At 41.5% G+C, this 25008-nt stretch overlaps 1 protein-coding gene across 9 annotated transcripts in view; it reads right to left on the reverse strand.

Annotated features, from left to right (window-relative positions):
• The window catches only part of KALRN (kalirin RhoGEF kinase), a 435213-nt gene that overhangs the window by 114683 nt on the left and 295522 nt on the right, over nucleotides 1-25008 (reverse strand). For all 9 annotated transcript variants that reach the window (XM_072341566.1, XM_072341563.1, XM_072341565.1 and 6 more), the window contains 12 exons: nucleotides 21131-21297; nucleotides 16577-16696; nucleotides 13916-14134; nucleotides 11112-11261; nucleotides 10093-10207; nucleotides 8225-8340; nucleotides 7757-7879; nucleotides 4781-4963; nucleotides 3930-4048; nucleotides 2941-3007; nucleotides 1945-2054; nucleotides 1197-1266 (listed from right to left, as the gene is read on the reverse strand). In XM_072341566.1, coding sequence (XP_072197667.1) covers nucleotides 1197-1266; nucleotides 1945-2054; nucleotides 2941-3007; nucleotides 3930-4048; nucleotides 4781-4963; nucleotides 7757-7879; nucleotides 8225-8340; nucleotides 10093-10207; nucleotides 11112-11261; nucleotides 13916-14134; nucleotides 16577-16696; nucleotides 21131-21297 — 1559 coding nt within the window. The remainder of the gene's footprint in view (nucleotides 1-1196; nucleotides 1267-1944; nucleotides 2055-2940; nucleotides 3008-3929; nucleotides 4049-4780; nucleotides 4964-7756; nucleotides 7880-8224; nucleotides 8341-10092; nucleotides 10208-11111; nucleotides 11262-13915; nucleotides 14135-16576; nucleotides 16697-21130; nucleotides 21298-25008) is intronic.

Genomic DNA, 25008 nt, shown 5'->3' on the forward strand with positions numbered 1-25008 from the left:
TGATGCCTGGCTCAAACTTGCCTTTCCTACCTGGGTTCAGACTTTAATGGCTCATTCTTTATGTTGTGCTAAGAGTGCTTTGCATTTCATTTCCTAATTTATTTATTTTTAAGAGGAAATTAAAAGCATCTGTGTTGTTCTGCCTTAGAGCAGCTTCATATTAATCAGTGTGGGTCTTGGGGAGAGGTGGGCAGGCAGAGGATGTACTCCTCTGATTAGTATAGCATTTTCCATACCAAGCATTTAAATAACAAGACCCTGCAATTAGGCATGCAGTGTTGTGTGTATGTCTATAAGCACACACAGCACTGAACACGTAACAGAATCATAGAATTGCTCAGGTTGGAAAAGACCTTAAAGACCACTAAGAAGATTCTGCACAGAATTATACGGAAATGTTTCCATTTTCCATACAGATATATCATTTTCATTGTAAATAATATTTCTGAATCAATGTCATCAGTATTTCTGTCATGTCTTCAAATCAAAAGCCCACCTGAAACCACCCAAGCATGCTCCAATTTTGGTAAATGAAAAGGTTCTATAGTGACTTCAAAAATATTAATTCCCAGCTTTACAGTCCATAAAACCAGCAGAGAAAACATGAAGATGGCTGAATTGCCTGGCAAACTTCTTGAAAAGAGAATGGTTTTCATACAGATGAACTACTGTAGCCTCCTGTGTCCATGAAGACTCTTAGGATCAAGATTTCAAAGCCTTCTTGGAAATCTTCCTTGCAGAGGGTAATGGAATGAGAGAGTACAGTGGCTCAACAGTTTGACATTAATTTCTGAAGGAAAATGATGATAAAAGATGATGTTTGTGTCTCTGTTAAAGTCTCGAGCATGACAAAATTCCCTAAGGAGAGTAGATCATGATTTGTTCCCCTCAGGGCCCTTTGCAGAGGAATGAATGTCACCCCAAAATACACATCTGGTTTGACAAAATCCTTCTAAACTGGCTGTTGAATCAGCAGTGGTAGGCACTGTGCAGGATGAAAAACAGGTCTCCAGAAAGCCTTCACGCTGCTGCTCAAGAGAAGAGCTAAGGAAGGGAGGGAGCAAAGGAGGAAGCAGTTCTTGTTACTGATTAGCCCTTGCCACCAAGGAATAACCTTTGCACCAATTCTCAGCTTGTTTCTGTCTGTGCCAGAGGAATTAATTTGAATAAATAAGGAAAAGCAGCTGCTTCATTACCCAGGTGACAAAGCAGTGACCCACATCCTCAGGCAGTTGCTCATATTTCTCGAGTTCTTTCAGGAAAATGCTGAAAAAAGAAGACACCAATGCCATTAGTTACAATCAAATACCCAAGAGAAGCAAAACGACCAGTGAGATCAGTGTTAATGATTGGTAGTTGTATCTTGATTACGAGGCTAATTGTGTGCTGCCAATGGACAAACTGTGTCCTTGCCAAGGCTATTTGTGCATAGCTGTGCCCAGCTCAACTACAATGAAAATGTAACAATCCTTAGTAGAAGTCATCGTGTTTAGGAAGAACTAGACAGAGAATCTTCAGAAAGATCACTCTTTATGTGCTTGTGCATAGGTTAGATGCATCCACCAAGAAGACCACCCTTCATCAACTGTAAAGCTGAAGGCCTGCTGCCTCAGTGTCCAGTTCTTCTGCAAAGCACAGATACTGTGCTGTGAGGCAGAAAGCACTCATGGGACTACAAAGCACCGGTGTGATGCGACTTCAGCAATGTTAATGAACCACAGGCAAAGTTTAAACAAAGATGCAATTCACTGCTGTAGAATAAGCAAAACAAGACATCAAACATTATTTTGCAAACTTGGATCAATTGCTTTGCATTCTGGTGTGCATTCTGGTGTGCATTCTGCTGCAGACATCCACAGCAGACACCACGTAGATGTATAAGTATATACATGCCTTTAGTTTCCTTAGTCAGCAAACATCAACAGAAATGTTAGGAAAACTTACTTGTTATGGAAGTCGTATATCTCCTGAATATTGCCAAAGATGATGTGTTCTTTATTAAGGATCCCAGCGGGTATTTCTTCCACTCCACTTGTCATTTCCCAAAGGTAAGTCTGGAAGACATCAGCAATTCTTAGCTTTGAGAATAAATGCAATGCAAAAAAATAGATCTCCTTGTTTCTCTGCCATGGGCTGACAAGGGAACTATGCGCTTCGAGATTAAACAAATAAGGTAAAAAAAACAGATGTTCCAATGTCACAAAAAGCTCCCCAGAGAAATTTGAAGTGCTAAATGCTGAGAAGTTGTCTAAGAAAAAGCAAAAACATGTCAATGGCACCTGTCTTTGCTGTCCAGCTGATGTTGTCCAAGAACTGCAGGCAGAAACAACTGAAAGATAAACTGGATTTGCCACTTCAGTAGCATCAGACACATAAAAATCATTTGAAACTGCAGAAATGTGAAAGCTGACAGGTTTCACTAAAAAAAAAACAACTGTCTTTTGCCCTGAATATCACAGTCTCTTTCAGAACTACCTTGCTGAAGAGCTAGCTAAGGTATTTGACAGTGCATATCCAGCTCTTCCTTTAGCCCGAGGTGATCTCTTGCTTGAGATGATCCAAAGTAAGAGATTTAAATTCTTAAGGAAATGCTGCATGACTGAAAAAAGCCCAGAATCCAACAAATTTCAGGTCAATGCACAAACTGCTCTTTACTGAATTCCAGTAGGTCACTCTTACTCTCTGCACGATGAGCACGGCTTTGCAATTAAAGGCACACTCAGGTGTCCCCAGAAGAGCAGACTTTAGAGGTATACATGGGGAGCACAGGGCATAGTTCTGCTGTGGGGTGACAGGCTCCCTCCACTTGCACTCAGCTCCCACTGCCAGCAGGACATGACCCTGTGGTCGGGCACCAATGGTGGGTACTGTCACACCACCGCTGCAAAGGTTACCATGCCCTTCCTAAAAGTACTGGGCACTCTCCAGGCTGTAACTTACCTCTAAACATTCATGTAAGTCCCTGACATAAGCTTTTTCTGTCTGAAGAAGCTCGGCCATAATGAATCTGGAAAAAGAAAGTACTTCAGGTTTGCCGGGCATTAACAGGCAATGTAATGAAAACACAGCATCTTCCTGTTGTCTTTACGAATCAACAGACTTCTATTCTAAACCTTCATCTGCTTCACTTTACACACTTCAGTTCAACAAAACAAATATCACTTAATACTCTAGTCCCCTGTAGGGTTATTTTTAAACAACTTTTCTATTTATATAAAAATTCTATTTGGTTGTATTTTTGCAAACCTGAGGAGTGATTTACTGTCTACTTGCCAAACTTAAATAGCTGATTTTCATTAATTTTATTTTCCTTGAAAAAAGACTTGAGATTCCTCGACAAGACTTGCAACTTCACTAATATGGAATCGTAAGTCACCCTGAGACTTGCATTTCAGCAGCAACACTGATGGGGTTGGCAGACACTACTAATCTGAGGAGGCTACAACTTGGTATTCAAACCAGTGGGAACTCCAGCAACCACATTTGTATTGTCTCAAGCTGGGTGTCCCTAAGTTCTAATGCTCAATGTTTTAATAACCATTGCCCTCTGAAGAAGAAATGCTACTGACTACTTCACAGATACGAGAAAGTCATCCTGTTCATTTTAGCTGTCACATACAGCCAGAAAGAAATCGCGACAATGAAGCATCTCAGTGACATCAAGAGCTGATCAAAGTGCTCATCTCACTCCTTTCCCTTTCTAAAAGTAATCCCCGATCTCTTATTAAAACCAAAAGAAATTCAAACTGTATGTTCGGAGATTCTCTTGCCTACAAGTCACAGCTTTTGCTGTATAACTGTATGCATATCATAAGAGTTCCGCAGCTGGAAGGAGTTACAGGGCTGTCAGCCCATTCTGGTCATGCAGATATCACAGAATCACTTTTAGATAATGTGTTGTGGCATTCTCAGTGAGTTTTGGGACATACTCTTTCTTTCTGGCCGACTTTCTTTTTTCTTCATTGACTTCGTGATTTGCATCTCGCAGCTTTACCTCCCGGTCTGAAAGACTTGCTGGAATAATATCTAATTCGAGGTCCTTGTTATCCTAGAAACAATAACAGAGCAGTTTTTAAGTCCATTGCAAGCCTACTGTTGTGTAAAATGCATCATGGTTGTGAGATTAAATGCATAAGAAGGGATAAAAGGAAGTGGTCAGTAACTGTGTAAACCAAAGGCTCAACAAGGAAGAGTACATTTATCTTCAGGGTGTGAGGGAATTTATTCATCTTTGATACTTTACTTTGAGGGTGACCGATCAACAGGTTTTCAAGTGTTTTTGTGGCCAGGCAATTGCAGGAGGTTCATATTTTTATGAGTCTTGTATTGCTCTATTTCACCTAGCAGAGGTTAGAGATGAGGTTGGTGACCAATTCTTCATTCATTTAAAGGATGAGAGAATGGAAACTTATGGTCAAAGCCTGGCTCTAATTCAACATAATGGCACGGAAGTAATATTTATGTCTTATGCTAAAATTAATACAGATTTTTATTCAAATAATGCATTGCCCCCTCCTTCACAGTAGCTGGATGGTCTCCTAGAGAATAGTGCAACCAGTTGTTCAGAAATTCTCTCTGATCTCCATCTGTCTCCTCCTCCTATCACCAATACGTCACAAAAACCTCTTTATCATCAAAAAGAGCAGTCCTGAGGCTGACTAAATTTTAAGTGGTTCTAATAGGAACACGATAACTGGCAACATTCATTTCATAGCCTTCTCTTCCCCCTGTGACTTCCAAATTTGGTACGAAACCTCAGAAGGACGCGGACTTACAGTACCTCTGTATTGATTCCAAGGGCTTTCTCCAGGGAGTAGCGGTATTTCCCCATCCTGAGAGAGAAGTCACGGTAGCGTTTGTCAACGGTGGTGACCCACTTCCTGATTTCAGTGGCGTGTATATGTCCTTTTTCTACAAAGCTGTCAGCCAGCTGGATGAGGAGCTTCACTTTCTCCTTTGTTTGCTGCCCAAAATATGGTCCTCGGTTATGTTACACTATCATTATTTCCTTCACTTTTAATTCACACAGCAATCGGAAAGAGCTCACAGTTTTATATATGTTATTAAACAGCATCTGTATTTCAGATCATGCAGAATCAGATGTTTTAAACTTTGCCCAGTAAAACATGAAAGGAATGACATTTTCATAAGGGCACTTATGTAGCTGCAGGAGATAAAGAAAGTCAAGTCATTTGAAACCACACGCAAACACAAAACATGCTGGAAGTTAGAGAAATCTCCTCCTCATAACCAAAAGCTTTTTAGGGGTATTGTGAGCCTTGGGGTAGAAGACAGGATTTTAAAATTACACCTCATAAAACACACCACGTTACTTTGAATCTGGACCTATGTGGTTCTGCAGACCTGTGAAGTCAGGTCATTAACACACTGTGCATCAGGCCAGGAAGGGAGTCTGAATCACTACTCTCTGCATCAGAAACGTAGAGCCAGTTGGAGCATTATGAAGTAAAAGATGCCTGAACTCCAAAACATACATTGAGCCTCCATAATCTTCCAGAGGTCTTTTCTATTTCATTTGGGTCTGATTGCCTCCTAGTCATCATGGCTTTCCATTCTGAGGAACTTTGTGCAAACCTGGCACAACGGGTAGTCATAAATTTTAGCACACGTTCCAAATCTACTGAAGGTGCCTGAACTCTCTGTTTAAGCCAAATGAAGTGCAAAATGCTTATAGAAAGAGTTATCAACTGCACGGATTGAACTCCAGCTGTAGTACACATGCTAATCCTCAAAAGTGCAAGGAGAATCAGTTGGGTCCCTTGACATAGCTATGTGCTGCTCTTCAGATGGGGAGAATTTTCCCCTTTACCAGACATAAGGCATGCTGTCAAGTGCCTGATGTTATCAGGAATCTGGCCACAAATGGACAAATGCATGTCAGATCCATGTTTTCCCGAGTTTAGTTTCCTGTTTGAAACCTCATAGAAATTTCAATGACAAAATAACAGGAGAATCAGAGGTCATCCTAACAAATAAGGTAAGTAGTTAAGCAAAGCTAAGTATGGAGGAGTAAAAATCTGACTTCCCGTCATATAAAAGGGCGTCTCATTCCCAAATGCTACCACTGTATTTGCTATCCAAACATTTGCTTTGGCCAGAAGGATACTGGGATCAGGAAGGCTTTCAGTTACAGCTTACTTTGAGAATATCATCATCTGGAAGTGACTCGCATTTACCAGGTTGCACGTGGCCTTGGAAAAATTATAGGTCAGCAGTTTAAAAGAGATTTAACACAGCCCAAGGGAGCAGGACTAGATGTGTCAGTGGAAGGAACAGCCACTAACGGTCAGTAAGGATCAAGGTATAAAAGTTAATTCTAGGTTACATCATGAGTAGTTTGGATGTTCCAGGATACAATGGGATTTGTCTGACCCAAACTGAATGATAATTGGAATGACTGTAGATAGCTGATAGCTGGAGAAGTTCTGTTTGAGAAATGTTGCATGGTGCCTGTCTGATTAAATTAATTTCAACCCACTGCTATTTATCTCTTTTTTTTTTTTCCTTCACAAATGTGCAAACTCAGGAAAAAAGAAAAGGACAAGAAGAACATAAGGCCTGTGAATCCAACCCGAGCAAGCATGGACAGCCTAATGAGGAATTTAAGGATTACAGAAGATCAATTTCAGGACACAGGAGAATGAAGCTACACGACAGTGAAGCTGTGGTCCTGCTGCAGCCTGACTTTGCAGTTTAGATCCTTATCAGTGACTGTTAATACCCCTGTGAGTTCACTGTCTGTGAATTACCTATGGTTTGAATTAATTTGTCTGAAGCAGGACCAATCACTATTCCTCTGTAAACCCCATCAGATTTCTGAGAATTGTTCCATATAAATTAATAGATTCTTGGTAATGCAGCTTTGCTTTATGCTCACCCTAGAGTTTACAAACCCATTTATTTAGAGTACTTCACTGGGACAAGTGGAAAAAGATAAATGATCGTCTATAATCAGTCCAGATGGAATTAATGAAACAAATGGTGGTTGTGATGACAGAATCACAAAACAGTTGAGACTGGAAGGGACCTCTGGGTCCACCTGGTCCAATCCCTGTGCAGGCAGGCTTATCTGGTGCAGGCTGCCCAGGACCATGTCCTGGTGACTTCTGCAGACCTCTAAGGAGAAACCACAACCTATCTGGGCAAGCTGTACCAGTGCTCAGCCATTCTCATAGAACAGAAGGGGTTCCTGATAGTTGGAAGAATCCCCCTGTGTTTCAAAGGCCTCTTGTTCTGCTCCTGGGCACCTCTGAAAGGAGCCTGGCACAGTCATCCTTGCATCCTCCCTTCAGGCATTTATATGACATGATGAGAATCCCCTGAGCCTCTCCAGGTTAAAAGGAAGAAAGAGGGGATTCAAGATGACCATGGATATAACATATCAATTAGGCACTCCACATCATTCTTGTAAGATTGTCTAAGGACAGAATTTGGCTATGTTCCATTAGGATGCTGTGCCCTACATGCAAATGGAGTTTCTCTTCATTCCTATCAGTGCAAAATGCTCCATAATCAGTACAGACTGAGGGGGAGACAACCTCAATTTTGTACCTGTGCTTTGCTAAGAATGAAAGGTCACAGTTGACAAAAGACAGTTGTCTTTGGGTGAGGAGTTTCAGGATGAAAATCCAAAATCAAGAGAATGTTATCACAGAGATTTAAGGCAATGACAAGGCCATAAACATAGACCAAGACAGAGATCTATGTATTAGATTAGATTAATATCATTCCTTACCTTTGCAGGTACTCTGAATTCCCCATATTCCTTCAAGAGTTCCTGAGTTTCTTCTGCTGATTCCCCTGTGGAGTTGTGAGTAGAGAGGTAATATTCGCCTGTCTCTTGGATCCAGTCCAGGGCCTGCGAATGTCAAAAGGAAAAGAACCAAAACAAATATTATTTATATTTCAAGAACTAATCCTGCAACAAAATAATCTGCCAAATAATGGATATCAGAACAATGAGCCATAATATTGCGTGCATTAAAACGCTTTCTAGGAAGACATAAAAAGAACACAATAATTAAAGCAGATGGGAAAGGACACAAAAGGTGATGTTTCCTAGGAGAAAAAGGCGCGTAGGGGATTCTGTCTTCAGAAAGAAAAATCTGAAGAGAGAGAAGGCGGTGTTCTCATTCAATCAGAGCTCAATAAAATAAAACGTATTTACATGCTGCCAGCACAGAAAGGCAGTGGGGTTTTTTACCTGCTTGGCACTGCGCTCAAAGACAACGTACTGCTGACACTGATCTAATCTCCGCTTCTTCAGGGTCCAGAAGTGAAGGACCCGGTTCTCCCTCTGCAGCAACTCACTCAGGATGGCTGTAGAGCAAAGGAACTGCATGGTTAGCCATTCTGTGAATGCCTACAGAAATAAGTCATAAAAAAGCCGAATTCACTCACCCTGCCTGGACTGCACTCCCAAGAACAGCACCCCTGAGATCGTATGTATTAAAACAAGTATTGATTCAAAGGAATTGTTTTAAAAAGCAGTAATGAAAAGGTGGTGTTGCAGGGTTATCTGGTATAGGAGGAGATGCTAGTGTGGCATCCACTAGAGGGGGCACAGGCTCACACAGTCTGTGCAGCAGCAACACTATTTTGTATTAAAACAATGAGTCCGGCTCATCGACCCCTTACAGTGAGTTATTATGAGCATTTACAGCACCTTGTAAATAATCTCTCTTCCCTGAAGCCCTTTCAGAGTATACTGATCAGTTCCCTGTATAAATAGTTTGGGTCAAATAAAGCTATTTTTGTTCTATATTGATGTCTTAGCTCTAGACGTGCCGTAAGTGTCCTATTAAGTGGTACTTTTATTCTGAACTAAAGTGTCCACTTCAAAGATCTTCTGTTGATAGGATCACTAAGCAGGAGAGTTACACTTCTGACTTACAACAAGACTAACATACACACTGACTTCTAAATATGCAAATACTTCCAAACAAGATCAGTGCAGAACACTGAAGCTTATATCAAGCACATACATAGGGACTCGCTGAAGAAGTGTCTGAATAATTTTCCCACGATTTTCAGCTGCAGGGAATGGAAGTTCACAGCAACTCCAAAAAATATTTGACACAGTAGTAGGGGAAAAACAGCCCAAAGTCAGAATAACACTGCAGAGCTGGTATTAATAGAAAGGAAGAAAAATAATGTTTTCAGTAGCACCATTTTCATCTTCTGTATGTAACTGCAGTTCCCATCCCTCCCACATGTTATAATGGCTGCACTGCTATTAACCTGTCTCTTCCTGCAGCTTGTAAGCCAGCCAATAATAATAATACAGTGCTTTAGTTCTGCGGATTTGCTTTGCTCACTCTTATCAGAGCCTTACAGCATTGCTAAGGCACAGATTAACAAATGTTTAATTTAGCAGAGAAGTGGAAACACTTCAAACATCTCAGATGTATAGTTTGATGGTAAACAGTGCTCTTTTGACCAAAGGAAACTACCCACAGGTAGATGGTGTGATGCGGGAGGGTGATTCCAGGGACATAATCCTATGGCCAAATAAGCTTGAAGTTCTTTTTTCCTTTTATTTTCATTTCCAGCAGTAAAGGGATGTACCCAGACCTTCTGTTTGGTATGTGCTTGCTTGTTTGCACATTTTTCAGTATTAAAGCAAAACAGTGTCTGATCATCTCAGATGAATACCTGCATAATCACCGAATCACAGAATCATTAAGGTCGGAAAAGATCACTAAGAGCATCGAGTCCAACCATCAGCCCATCCGTGCCCACTGACCAAGTCCCTCAGTGCCACATCGACATGGTCCTTGAACATGATTCCACCACCTCCCTGGGCAGTTGTGTCACTGCATCACCACTCTTTCTGAGAAGATATTTTCCTGATATCCAACCTGAACCTCCCTGGTGCAACTTAAATCTGTTGCCTGTCATCTTATCAGTGGGATAACAGGGGATGGCACAGCATCACTCCCACTGTCTCTCCTGGCAAGGGAAGCCAGAGAAAGCCTGTGTTTCAAAGCCCTTTATTCTGGACCAACTTGGAACTTAGTACAGGGAGAAGCAAAGAAGAGCTCCAATGCTGTCATGCATCAGTGCACCAACCTTTCACTTGCTGCTCAGGTCCCCGTGTATGGCTTGCAACTCCAGGCATGCTGACATTGTTCCTGTGGATATACTTGAGGAATACCTCAGCATTCCTTCGAGCCAGTGTGCAAGCCTAAGGAAAATGGCCCCCGTCAAGAAAGGTTAGTAAAGACAAGCAAAGAAAGCAAAAGAGACTCAAGCTCTGCCTATTTTGCAGGGAGATGTATGTCTCTTTCAAATGGAGGAGCTTCCGCTAAGAATCAACAAACTCAGCTAAGAAACTTACAGCCTCATGAATGTATTAAAATACATGAGTCATTTTGGATTCAGCAGTTGATTTCATATCTTAAGGCAAATTAATGACATTAAACAAGTATCTGGTTTTAAAGAACAAACACCTCCCCTACATCTTCAGTTTAACCAGAGCTAATGCTCTCAAAAAGAGCATTCACTCCTTCCAAAAGTGGAGTCTAGAGGAACTGTTTCTTAAGTCAGAGTAGTTTCACGTTGTGTATCACTTTTAGTGGAAGGTGTGAGGCTGCCTGGCAGATGACTTATCAGTGTTGGCTCTGCTGTTCTTACAGAGCAGCACCTGGAAAGCAGGAGGAGAGCTCAGTCTCCAGCCCAGTGCTGCCCTATAGAGGCGCAATGGCTTCAGGTGTTAGCAGTTCTGCACTTACTGGCTTGGAGGACAGAACTGGACATTCTGAATGATTTATATAAGCCGGCACCAAAATCCTGTCATTTATAATGCAACATTGAGAATAAATGCTTTGAACCAACATAATAAATAGCATCCTCCAAGTGCAATTCAAATATCACTAATTAGTCCTGATGACATCTCTCAGAGATAAACATTGACGATAATGCTTATCACCACTATTATAACAGTGTGGAATTAGCCTAGGGCTCAGACAGCCAGCCAGTAACTGAACTGGAATTATGCCTCGGAGCTTCCTCTCAAACTCACCAACAGTGCTCTAAATTGACTACCTAATGGGGAGATTTTCTGATTTATTGTGGAACTAAGCTGAGACCTTGAGAAAAGCCTCCTTCTGCTCCAGATGCTTGCTGATCAGAGGGATGACGTGGTCTATCTCAGCTGCCGGCCCAAGTTTATCTCGACCTCCACACCAGTCTTCATCACGTCTGTATTCTTGCTCCAGGCTCTCTAATACACTGCACACCTGAAACATACCCAGAGCACAGCAATACAGTTATCCACAGTCGTAACAAGGAGAAACACAGTCAGTAAAAGTCTATGAACCAAAAAATAATTCAGAACTAAACATTTTAGACTATTGGCCATGGTATGGGTAACAGGCTATGAAGCAGGCCCTGGACAGAATGATCTACTAGTTATTGTTGCCCACAGCAATCTGTACCGTTTGAGATGTAATTCATCTGGCTTAGAGGTGATAAATCCTTCTTCTTTTCTAAAGGAGAAAAGAGGGAAGCTCAAAAGGTTGCAGGGGGCAGTCCAGCCCCAGTGGATCATTCAGAACACAATCCCAGTTCCTGAAGGGTGCTTTAGGTCTGTTTAAATCCCACCAAGTCAAGGAACTTAGCACCCACTTAAAGGAAAACACATGCTTGAATGCTTTCCTGAAACAAGTCTGAAGCTGGAACTAATTCTGTTCAGCTGCATCTACTCCCTATACAACTTTTGCAAAGACTTATGGATAACAATAGACATTAAATCAGCGTCGTAACCCAGGTGGATGCAGGTGTTCCACTGTAAAGGGCTTACAAAAGGATCTTCTATCTTGGTGCAGTAATGGGAACAAGTGCAGCCTGAATGCTATGTGCAGCAGGCTTGGACAAGGCACTGCAGATCCTGAGGGCAATTCTCTGTGCCCTGTGCAGACACAGGAAAAACAGCAAAAATTTTCCTGCGCATTAGAAACTTCTCCCTTCTCTTCTGGGGTTAGTCAACATCCACTCAGTTATTGCTGGGGGTTTAGCTAACCATGTTCACCCTTTTCTTGCTCACTCCTGCAACCTTGATATGAACACAGGTTATAATTCAGAGGATCCCACGTGCTTAAGAACATAGTTTGGAAGAGAGTCCAGGATCACCCATACTGCAGAGCAAATGCCCCACATTATTTATGCACAGAAAAGCATTTCCATTACATTTCTTGGCTCTTGAGAACTTTGGTACTCCGTGGTCGCTTTGGTTAATGAAGTTAGAGAGAAACGGGACTATCTAATAGTGAGGGCTGCACCAGTTATAACAGGAGCATAGTGCTCTTCGGGAGGACAAGCATGAAGAAGTTTGGCTGGTTGGGACAGACTTTCTGGCCACTCTTCTAGCTGCAATTCCAGGTACTCAAAGAACTCAGGATCCAATGAATTACTGCCATCTTGTCAGGGATCATACCGCTAAGGGTCACAGATCATGGAGCCTGAGAGAACGCAGCAAGTTTATGAGCACTCAGGACTGAATGATCTTTGCCCCAGCCATTTGCTGAACAGACACAACTCATCAACGAACTGGTAGGCACTGCAGTATGCTTGTCTATGACTAGGAAATAGGAAAAAAGACCAAACTGATAAATCACTGGCTCTGCATATTTTGGCCAGCACATTTGACTGTCTAAAGCACTAATGAATCCCTTAATGGTTTTCATTTCTCACAATCCTCCAACAGCTGTAATTCTTTTCAATCCTGAGTGCATCAGGGACTGTAAATCTATTTGAAACCCTTCACAGGGAAAGGCATTCATTATAAGGAACAAATTAATTTTAAGCACTCTTAAAAATGCATTAAACAAACGACACTAAAAAGTGGCCCAAGGATCTTTTCCTGCATCGATGTTACGGAAAAATTATCTCAGTCCTCACTGACATCTTTAGCTGTGTTAAAAAAACTTGCCAAATCTGGTTGTCTAATTGAGGAACTAACTGCGTGTTGATAACAATAGAAATTGAAATGAAAGCCAATGCTTCTTTTTATTAAAGCACAGGTTCCTGCAGTGTCCACACTAACACAGACTGCCCGGCTGCAGTAAATCACAATCAGCAAGGCTAGTTGAGAATCCATGCTACGACATTAATTCTCACTACTAACTACAGTAAAGTTGCATCGGTTTATGCGATGCATAAATAATCCTACTTTACCAGCAGCCAATTGGAATGTGTTTTACAGTTCATGGATGCCTGGAATGAAGTAAAGTTATGTCCGCATCCAGTGGTTACTGCTGTAATTATCTGTGCTGCAGATGGATTGAAGAGAAATCACTTCATGTCTTGGCATCTTTTTAGGCATGGTGGTGTCTTACTACTAATGAAAACATCGGCTATTGCTGCTCACAAAATAAGTGATTGATGGCAAAGAGATCCCAAGGAAATGAAGATTTACATTCCTTAAAATGAACTCTGATGCCATGAGGACTTGAAACTGAAATGGTAGGATTTCAGGAATCCTTCCCTTTGGAAAGTGGACAATTTAGGGGTAAAAAAGACAAAAATTATATAGCTTCCATACTGTTTCAATGAAAACTTCAAGATGAAAATTGCTGTATACTTCTATTTGTCTTTTAGAAACACAATTTTGACCAGTTCAACCTTCAACTTCCTTTTGTGAATGAGCACTGCTTGCTGTGCCACTGGAGTGAATGTCATTTCAACTCATTTTGCTAATGTTGTGAGATCCATGGCCAGCAAAAGACCCTCTGCACTTGGGGTCAGAGTAGAAAGCCCACATCCACCACCACTGCCATCTGGGAGTGCATTCACATTGGTGTTAGATGGCTGAGGGTACCTGAGGATCACACTTGCCCTGATCTGTTGACAGAAAGGTCCTATAGACTGTAAGCAATCACACAGCACTGCTCACCTGCTCAGAGGTTTTGTAGAAGGCCACCGAGGCATTGACCAGCTTGAGCCTGTCCTCCATCTTCAGCATCAGCTGCTGCCAGTGCAGGGCCACCTTTTCAGCACATTCTCTGATAGCATCAGCATCATAATGCCCAGCCTGCAGCAGCACTTCAGCTTTCTGCTGGACCTGCAGAGCACTCTGGTGTGTCTTCTGTAAGGAAGTGGCATGAAAGAGGGACTGTGCACGATGAGAGGAGAGACAGGTTGTACAGATGTGCCAGATTTATGGTAGAAAGGTGAAGTGAGGTGTGAGCATGGAGATGTGAGAGAGTGAAACATTTCTGGTTATCTCCAGTTAACAGTTCATTTCTGCAAAGCATTTTAGCTTCAGTTATTCATGTACATTTGCAATTAAAGCTTGGCACAAGCAAGCACTGGCCGAGATGGGTTACCTGCACTGGGCAGCCATTGCTCCTAGGACAACAGCCTGAGTGAGGATGGGAATCCTGGTGGATCCCTTTGGACAGCCCCAATGCAGGCAGCGACAGTGCTGAGCTCCCACCCCACCTGTGCTCAGTGCTGATTGCATCACACACACGCTGCATGTGCAAAAGCAAACCCCAGTGAGTTGATAAACTCTAGGCCTAATCACCTCAGTTTGATTCTTGCCAGGTAGTCTGCTGGCATGAGCAGCAGGGCTTACAGGCAGGACTGAGTGATCTGTCCCATTTCCCAGCCTGCATCAGCATCTCAGAGTTAACCAAATAGTGGTTACAGCTTCCTTTGTAGGTTGCTGAGGGGAAAATAGCCTCCAGCCTTTCCCAGCCCCCAAGTAATCGTGTTCAGGTTTAGTCCAGTATTTGATTTTAATCTTCTGAACAGAAGCACTAAAATCTCCCAAAGTCTCCTCTGTTCTGCATCTCAGTGGTAACTGCTGCTGACAATTTCTCATGTGATACATTTATGATCTAATCCTTGAACCTTGAAAGACACTTGAAATCATCTGGTGATACACTGGTGAATTATGCAATGTAAGGAAAGCTATTAGCAGAAAAAAAGGATTAATACTTGGCAGAAATATTAAGGGAGATGTTCAAGAACAACTGGTTAAATTTAATATCCAGCTGCTGTACTGATGTTATAGTCGTAATACTTGTTTTAAATAGACTTTAAAGGATTTTAACTGAAAATCAATTCCACATCTAGCATGCCTTTAGAGGACTGTCTGCCCTGTGTGCTTTGCTGATCACTTCCCCATATTGAGCTTTGAACAGTTTAAATATTTAATCTAGTGTTTTTCTCCCTTTGAAAACTTATTTTCCCCTTATGGTGCTGTAGCCCACTTCTCCCTCTGTGATCTGCATTTCCCAACAGACCTAAGCCCTCCCCCAACAGCAGCAAGCTGCAACAACACAGCTGCAGGGTGTCTTGTCCCTCACTGCTGTCTGGATGCAGTTAGCATGGAATGGTACCTACCAGCTCATACAGCATTGATAGGAAATCCCTTCCTTTTCCCCTTAGAAGCTGCCACAACTGCTCCTTCCTGACTGAGTGGAGCTGGATGAAAGTGGGTCATTTGCTAACATCTATACTTACTAGCTATGTTATAATGCATATTGACTGCACTGAAGTTTACCAGTAGACATAAGGAGTCTTCATATTTTGCTCACCTCTTAAAATCTCCACTACGGGAATATTGTTTTCATAGCTTCAAGTTTGGTTTAGTTTTGATTTGGCTTTTCAAACCACAGAAAGGGATTTGCCAAACAATTCTTTGCTTTGTAGCAATTAACAGAAAGATGGGGAAGCATTTACACCATGCTAAGCTGGAACAGGAGGAAGCAATGTGCCCTCTCACACAGACCTAGAGAGAGCATACCCTGCAAGTGTATAGCATGTTCATACTGAAGTGCTGATGCAAACCATGAGCACTATGGGCTTAGTGGTGACGGGTGGACAGTTGGACTAGATGACCTTAATGGTTCTACAATCCTGCGATTCACTGCAGTCCCTTGCTGAGGTGAGGTAATAATATTCCACTACATTCTCATCCAAAGCAAAGGAGCTTAGAGAAGGCGCTATTCTTCCTGCCATGTCCCTATAGCATGAGTGAGAGAATTAATTGTTGAGGGCCAGCTTGAACAGATGTGCTGCTCCAGGGCAAGCAGGGCCAAGAGCTCAGTTCAGCTCAGTTCAGCCCTTCCTACCTCATGGTTAAAGTGAAAGGATTATTTGAGGATGGGGGAGTTTGAATGAACATCAAAAACAGAACAGTTGAATCAATCATCTCCCAGTGAGAGCATTACCCAGTATCAAAGATACAAATGAATGCTCTGAAATGATCAGCAAATCATGGAGAATGACTCCATGAACTTCTCCTGCCTACAGATCACTTTGTGAACTTGAACGTTATCGCTTTTTATCAAAGAAATGATCAGAAGATGTGTGTCATTTTCATGAATGGAGAGGCTGATACCTGACAGCAGAAAAAACAGCTGCAGATGATAAATAATTAATTTCACTCTTAACCTCTGGCTGCATTATGGTTTTAATGCAAAGTCAATTTTCTGAAGTTTTTATCCCTCCCCTCCTCAAGCAAGCCATGACTGATGCCCAAGAGGTAACCTCTTGCATGCTGTTCACCTGTGAAGAAGAAATCAAATTAATTTGCTCATGTTACCTCTATGGCCAGTTGAAATTGCTCATGCTCTCGCTGGAGCTGCTCAGCCTCAGAGAGGGAACTCGCATTGACGAGGCTTGCATTCAGCATTGATTCACCATTCCGGATCCAGCCAAGCACCTGCAAAGAAAGGATGCACTTGTGGAAGGAGTGCTTCAATACAAGATTTCTGTTGTCACTCATCAGACAATGCCTCAGACCAACCAGTAAAACGGTATTTTGCCCAACGTTGTCTCAGGCTGAATCAGTGAGCAGAAACAAATCCCAGAATAAGGAACTTTATGACAGAAATTGTCAGAGGGAAAGTTCTTACTGCAGAAGCTATTAATAAGGAATGAAAGCTCTGAAAGTATTTATATGTGGATATTCAGATGGCAAAGGACTCTCATTTCCAAGATTTGATCATAAAAAACGACTATTCCTCTAAGCAAATGCTTCATAGCAAAACCATAAAGCACAATTGAGGAGGTCTGAAATTAAACACAAAGATCTTTAAGGTCCCTCCCAACCCCAGGATATGATTCTACAGTATGATCCTATGGTATTTTCTACCCAGAGTTATGGACTTTGCTCGGTCACGCTGCAGCTCTCTTCTGCTCCACTTGTTTGTATTTCTTTCATGCAAAAGTCAGAGCTCGGGGAATGAGGTGAAGATGCAGTTGGTTTCATCTAACACACACTTAAGATGCAGTTGGAGTTTCCACCTGCATTCACAGCTAGGAAGAAACTCCATGTCTTGCATTTTATATTTAGTCGAAGGGCTTTACTTCAGAGACGTTCACATTATCTGTAGACATGAAATGTGCGCTGTTTTGACTCAAGATTCAAATTCCAAATGTATGTAATTAATCTATCAAGCTTGTATTTGTTCATTTATTTTAACAGCAACATTTTCTGCTATTTTAAGACGTGCTTTTGAAAAATCAGTACCTAGAGTGCACATGCAGGTTCTTTGCTGTGTTGGCTCAAAGCCTAATTTCTACCTGTGTGGGTGTCAAATTATTCCAATGAAGCCAGCAAGTTGTTGAATTCAATTCACAGATGCACAAGAAATCCTGACTGCCCGTGCACTGCCCTAAATTTAGCCAGTGATTTACAAAGCTCCAAAATCGACTTTGCCGCAATATTCTACATAGTAATTTCCCTTTTGTGCCATCATTTTCACCGACCGATCCATTAAATTGTCTGTAAGAAATAGGGATTTTCAGTTGTTTTGTGTTTTATCCCTACATCATGCATCACCCTACTCATAGCCATTCAGTTCCCTGTGGGGCAGGAAAATGAGTTTTCCCTAGGAGAAATAAAGAGGAACCATCAACACGTGTAGCTGACCCTGATTTGTAGGAAATTACATCTGCTCACTACAACAGTGTGGAAGATTTCATTTGTCAGCTTTCTCTCTTTCATCAGCAGGTATTATTGTTCCTGTGGGAAATGCAACAAAGATTTAGAGGAAAAGAAAACAGGTTATCATATGGCAGTCTTTCTTGGCTGGCAGTTTGTATAATCCATCAGACAAGAAGGCTACATTATTGCCTACTTCATGGCACCAAAAGCTGAAGTTAAAGAAGATGGGCATATCCGGGAAAGACTTGAGGTGAGTATGTCATAAAGCAATGCATCATTTCACATTTGATATATTGTCACACATGGTGGCTTGGGCCACTTAAGCTATAGAAAATACTGAGTCTGCATGCTAAAAAAGCAGTAAATTCACTGATTTTATTTTCCCCTCAAATAACACAAACAGGGTATGGCAAAGCCCCCTGGGCGGCAGCAGCCTCCATTTGGGCTGATGTTTTCACAACCTGCTCAAAACTTCAGCCATGTTCAAAACACTACTCCAGTTTCCAGGAACTTTGTGATGTATTAGATAGGGAAAAAGCCAGTTTTTCAGCATCCCTCAAATGAGTGAGTGCTGTCATCCTATGGGCACACCCACCTGGAAGCAAATCTAATGCCAACAGAATAACGGTGGGTGGATAAAAGGTGAATAAAGATTTCCAAATACACTTGTAAGGAAAAACCTGGAAAATAAGTGTAATGTGATACTGTGACAGTAATTGGGATTATATTATGTGATGTTCAACACTTATCAATAAAACAAAACAAAACAAAACAAAGCAAACACAAAAAAATCCCCACAAAGATGAAAAGTGAGGGGTTTTGGAAGCCAAATTGCTGCAAGCACAGCATAAGACAGCTTGTTCTTGAGAGTGATCTCCACAACTCTATTGCACTATTAGTTACATGTAAGGATCCAAGCTCTGTAGTTTCTGTCAGAAGTGAGTGGGATCCAAGTGAGGGGAAATCAGCCTTGGGGACGATCTTTCTGCATAACAAAGAGTTTGTGAATCACTGGTCTATACTATCATTTCCACTCTAAAGCAGCTCACAGAACATCTCACTCTGAATTGTTCTTTTACAGCCCCAGACTTCAACTCATTGTCCAGGCATTCAAACCTTGGGTGTGCATGATTTAAAGCAGAAACCCTCCTAAATGAAACTTAAATAGATAGAGACAGTAAAATGACTTCGTATTTCCACGAGTCATTATATCAAAATGCAAACACATGTACATTTAGCAGCCTTGACCAATTTTCCTATGTCAGCAGAATGTAAGCACAGCTACAGTAGGTGTCTGGTGGCAACCAAATCTCAGATGATTTGCAAGAGTGAGTGCAATTTGGTAATGAGATCACCCATCGTCTCAGATGCAATAAAATGAAAGTGAAGGAAATCTGGACCAGAGTGGAGATGAACTGCAAGCCAAAATCAATATATTTCCCGATTTCACTAAATGGTTGTGAATATGACTCATCTCCAGGAAACCAAATAGATAGAGCACAGATATATTTTACCTTGGCTCTTGTCAAGGGAATCTGTAGCTGTGGTAATTTATAGGTTAATAAACAAAGGAGTTCTTATTACTCAGCTGAACAAATACAATGATTCTTCACAATTGGCTTGCTGAAAGGTCGCACAGTAATAAAAGTTCTGATGGTCCCAAGCTATGTTAAGAAAACACTAATTCAAGACAGCTGTTTGTTCTCTCACAGCATTAGATATTTCAATCCTAAAACTATTTCCTCTGGTTAGATTTTGGTTTGCAGAATAGGAAAGCCCAGAATACTCTTGATAGTGAAGCATGTAACATTAGGTAGCTGCAGAGTGCTGCATTGCACTGCATGGCTCTGTGAGCACCGCAGGGCTGACCAACCTCTGCATCATCCTGGTCAGTGGGGTCAGTGGGACCCAGTCAGACACAAGTACTGCTCCTCTCTACCTTCTGTCTTCAATTGAATTGGCTCAACGTAGTCATATATCTAAAAAGCACAGAACTCTATGCCTAGCTACTGAAGTAGCATCCAAGAAACTTTGGGAACCCTGAGAAAAAAGTGACATTCTGATATTAGTGTGATGATTATGAATATCATAGAGAGGATCTCCTTTACAGAAGAAAGCTTCACTCTGTAGAGCTGCGGAGCTTTATGAGGAGAGTCCCTAGAATGATCAGAAACACAAATCAACCACGGTTTGGAAATCAAAATTCAGAAGAGTTCTGTGCAAGTCCCACTTATGGTTGCAAAATATTAAATCAAAGTGAACTCTGAAAGCAAATGTGTGCATCCATGTTGGTGCTGCCAGCTTCTAGCTTGCAAGCTGTCTAGGAGCGAAGGATGTTTTGCCAGCAGTGGTAAAAAGAATTCAGATAAAATGCCACTCAAAAATTCATTTTTGAAAAAGGAATAACTGTGATCACACTTAGGAAGCACTCAGTGTATTCATTATTCTTTTCCCCCTCATTTCTACTGGTAAAATGGAAACCTGAATACACCAGTGTCTGGAAAAATCTGCCTGTTCTTTCTAATGATACCAAGATCATGTTGCAATCCAGACATGAGCACTACTCTGAAGCATAAAGTCACCTCTGGAGCAGGAAGTGTAGTGTAATACTGAAATATGAGGTACCCAAATAAAATACCAAGGGAAAACATAGGAGGCAGAACACGACTACCATCAGTAGAATGAAATCTGGAAGAAAGGGAACATCACAGCACTAAGATGGTTAAGCAAATCCTAGCACAGAGACCACAGATTGAAGCTTTTATCTCACCCAGATGATGTTAAAGATTCCTTTAGTCCAAACGTGTAGCAATAAACAAAAGGGTGAAACTACTGCAGTTCTTTGCTCAGATATCATGGCTCAGTTATCCTTTGCTCTTGGGCAGTTCTCCACAAAACTTCAGCCTGGATCCCAGGTGAAGCTGTTTATTTCCAGAACACAGTATGAAGCATACTCCGGTTGAGAAGCTAAGAGGTCTACTCCGTACAGAATTCCCATAACTGCTCATGAAACCATGATGTGAAACAAAGCCCTTCTTTATTTGTAAAGGATTGTGCTGTAATTGGTCAGCAAATCAAGTACTGCTGAGGAAAGAGGGATTAAGATCATCCACCTAAAACTGTGTGGCTTGGCAGATACTGGTTTACCATGCAGTGTAATGGCTGAAAACCTTTTTAAGAACCTGAAGCACAGTTAAAAACTCTCACCTGCTTGACCTCAGCCTGTAGGTGCCGGAGCTGTAGGCATTGCTCTAACCTCTTGTGAGTCTGGTCAGCATTAAGCTCCAGCTCATGCTGTTTCTCATGAAGGAATTCCAGCAGCTCTTGAACCTGTGTTGCAAGGTCAATGTCCTTTTCACAGATCAGCTCGATGCCTACAACAGAACAACGTGCAGAGAGAGATCATTGCGTTTATTTGCAACTCTAATCATCGTATGAACTTCAAAACTATTTCCCACCTAAAACACTGAATTGCTCAGTGAGATCACTCCCAGGGAGTTTTTGGCTTTTGTATGGCTTCCCATTCTGCACCACTATATTTTCCTAGTGTTTCTCTGGTGATCATTGCTCACCTCACTCATCAGCATCTGAATAGTAGAACACCATTAACCTTAGCATTGCCCAACCATCAAAGTTAATTTTAAAAGGCAGAGATAACCTCCCTTTGTTAGGTTAAACCAATAGCTTATGTTTTACAATTACAAATTGAAAAGGGGAAAAAAAAAGAGGAAGAAAATAGAAAAGTGAAATAAAGTAAATTCTGGTTGCCTGATACAGTGCCATGTGTTTGTGAATCTCTGTGGAGGAAACATCTTTTCCATCTGGCCACTTTAGGGGATCATTAGCAACAATTTAGTTAAAAACAACCTATAGTTCATTCAGAATTAATCCACAAAGTGACATCAATCCATTCCTCATGTAGCAGAAAGAAAAGATGGCTTAGTAGCAGAATTCCTATGCCTTATATTTTGCATGAAAAGGATGAACACTTGAATGCCCTGCTCTGAATTCCATAGATGAACCTCATTTGATCACGAGGTGGAAACAGACCTCCTGAGGTCCCTTCCCACCTCCTGGATTTTCCTATGGTCCGATGGGCCTTGTGTGTGTCAGTTACATGAAATACAAAGCAGAGCACCACATCTTCCTCCTTTATCACACAAGAGTAATAGCATTGCTGGGTACTTTACAAATGTGATTGTGAAAGCTTGGCCTGGAGGAGTTATGATGCCATCCTGTCTTACTGTAATCCCTGTAATTACAAACTAATAAAGACCTGACTCTTCCCTTATTGAGGTCAACTGGAATTTTGCCACTGGCCTCAATACAGGGAGGATCAGCAACGTAATATGAAAATAATCATACTGCAGTAATGCTGAGAAAACACTACACTTGTCTCCAAAGCCATTTGATTTCATGGAATAATAGGACATTATACAAGAATTGTGCTAATTAGAAGCTGCTGTACAGGAGGCTGGATATTGTTTTTAAAACTGGTTTAGAAAGATGCCTTTTCTTCCCCCTTTCTCCTCCTCAGAGGCTTGTAACTTTCATTCTCTCTCGCAGCAGTATCCACAGAGGACAGTAGACAAAATAAATATGACCTTATGATTGACCCTATCCTCTTTTTTTCTGGTTTCTGGTTTTAACAGAAAAAGAAAAAAAGAAAAGAAAGAAAAGAAAAAGCACAAAGGAATGCAAGCAATTGGCTTATTCCCTTTTCCCAGCCCAAACCAAACAGTTTCTTTGTTACCAAATAAAGTGGAATGACCCTTGGCTTCCCATTTAAGATCTGGAAATCTAATATACGCTTCCATTCTTAGGAGAGAAGTCTTTTTCAAATGCCAGACACTGAGCATTGTTACTACAATTAGCCTGCATATGGTTCTGTATCCTCAGGACATGACGGGCTTCCTGTATGCTTGACTTCACCACACCTTTCTGATATTAAATGCGCCGTTTTCCTTCATGCACTCTCAGCTGGTCTGGTTTTGATTGTGCTAACTCATCAGCAGCAACCAGCAAGCTCCCTGGGATGCTATCCAAGGGCAGCCTGCGCTCCCCATGATGAATGGTCTGCCCTTTTGTGCTTGTCATGTGTCACACAGATTTATTCTGCAATGCCAGTGCACGCAGCGAGAGCACTTATTCTTCTCGAAGATTGGTTTGCAAATTGGAAACCTTTGCTTTCAGAATAATTTCATACATAAAATCTTTACATTAAGCTTTGATAGACAGGAAAGCACAACTGACTGATAAACTGAACTTGGTTGCCATTCTTTTTCTTCTAGTGCCTTGGCCCATAAAGCAGATATCAGTGGAAGATAATGAACTGAAAATACTTTTTAACAGTAACTGTAAAGAGTACCCACACTGGCCAACATCCTGTAAGACATTCATTGGTTACAGCTGAGCTAATTGCAATGTAAGATACTATTCGGCATAAGGAAGAGGCATTGCTTTTTGACCTGTACAAAGCCCTATTGGAGCTGCTTTGAAGCTGCTCATAGTCTGAACTGTTACCAGCCTGGAACACAACAGTGCAACATCTTCTTGCAGTATCTATGCTGCTTGTGACATCACAAGCAAAATGAAACAGACTTCCACTTCAGTTTGAAGCAATGCAATGCTAGGAAAAGACATGAATGATATTAAGTTTGCTATCAGGGACACAACAAGGCTTTGAATTTTCCACATAACAGGCAGGGACCGTGTAAATTTCCCCGACATCAGTTTCACAGCATATTTCAGGCTTGACTTAGAGAAGTTGCTTTAGACAGATCCGTAATCTTGAGTGACACCTGACAGTGGTGTTTATGGCTACAACAATGCAAACAATGCAAATGTACTCTAATAACAAAATAATTGTGTGCACTTCCAAGTTGGAAGTGACCCATACAGATCATCAAGTCCAAGAGTATAACTACTTTTAGTACCTAGAACATAAACAACTGATGGATGTACCATCGACTTGAATGTGTCATCAGCGCAGCTTGGGTCAGGGTGTTAAATCCCTGCTGTGAATCGTGGTCCTGAACTCTCAGAAATGCCCAGATTGCCTCTTTTGGAATCATCAGAACACTTTAAATGTATCGAGCCAGGCACTCAACAATCATTATTCTTTTTTGAGAATTTCTGAATGTGTTTTTGCCCACGGATCCTCTCTGATCAGGGTATCCTTTGATATCAATACTAGAGCTGCAATCAGCCTGGAAAAACAGCAGATAGTTCAACTGCAATAGAAAGTACTGGGTCACTAAAAAGTCAGTCTTCTTGAGAATACTGTTACAGCATTCCCTTAAAGCAAACCTCTTTCCCAAATGACACCAATATTAGTGAGATAGAAACACAATTTGAAAGTACTGTGGAACTGCAGATGTGCCTTGACTCCCAGATCTTACATGATCCCTAACAAAACCAAGCACTCATTCGCAGAGTAATTATTCTTATGATGAAAACAGGCTAATCCAAAGCAGGTCTACCCACACGTGCTGCACCAGTGGAAGGAATCACAGGACATAACTCTGTGCTGTCTGGCATTTTGGAAATAGTGGGTTTGCAGATATGCAGTGTGTACACAGATGCCCTGATTATCTGTACAGTCTGACGTGGTCCACTGTAGGACAATTGGATATGCTGTATCCAATGCACAGTATTCATGTGGGCTTCCAGACACTCCACAGCCTGATAGTAATTGCTGCTCCAAGTCTGTATCACGCATGCAAAAAACATGGGCAAATGTCTGCAATCCTTTTCTACCTGCACAAGATTTCCAAGTGAAAAAGGCATTATGCATGGAAAAACCTGGATGTAATTCTATCTGACAAACTTGCTGGCTTAAGGACCTCCAAGCCAAACTCCTGAATGATCAAAATTAAATCAGGTTCCTGTGTGACACGTTAAAAAGAATAAAGCTGAAATAGAGGTATAGGGAAGGGAAGAAACCTCAGGCATTTAAGAGTGAATGGTTAGGTGGGATGTCCTTGAAAAAAATCTTCTTTCTGTCTTTATCTTCTATGCCTGTAGTTGAATTTTGATGGTAGCGGTTGTGACACTGTACAATGGGAAGCAGCGATAGCAGTTGA

This window comes from Excalfactoria chinensis, chromosome 7 (genome assembly GCF_039878825.1).
Source record: "Excalfactoria chinensis isolate bCotChi1 chromosome 7, bCotChi1.hap2, whole genome shotgun sequence".
Taxonomy (NCBI): Eukaryota; Metazoa; Chordata; class Aves; order Galliformes; family Phasianidae; genus Excalfactoria; species Excalfactoria chinensis.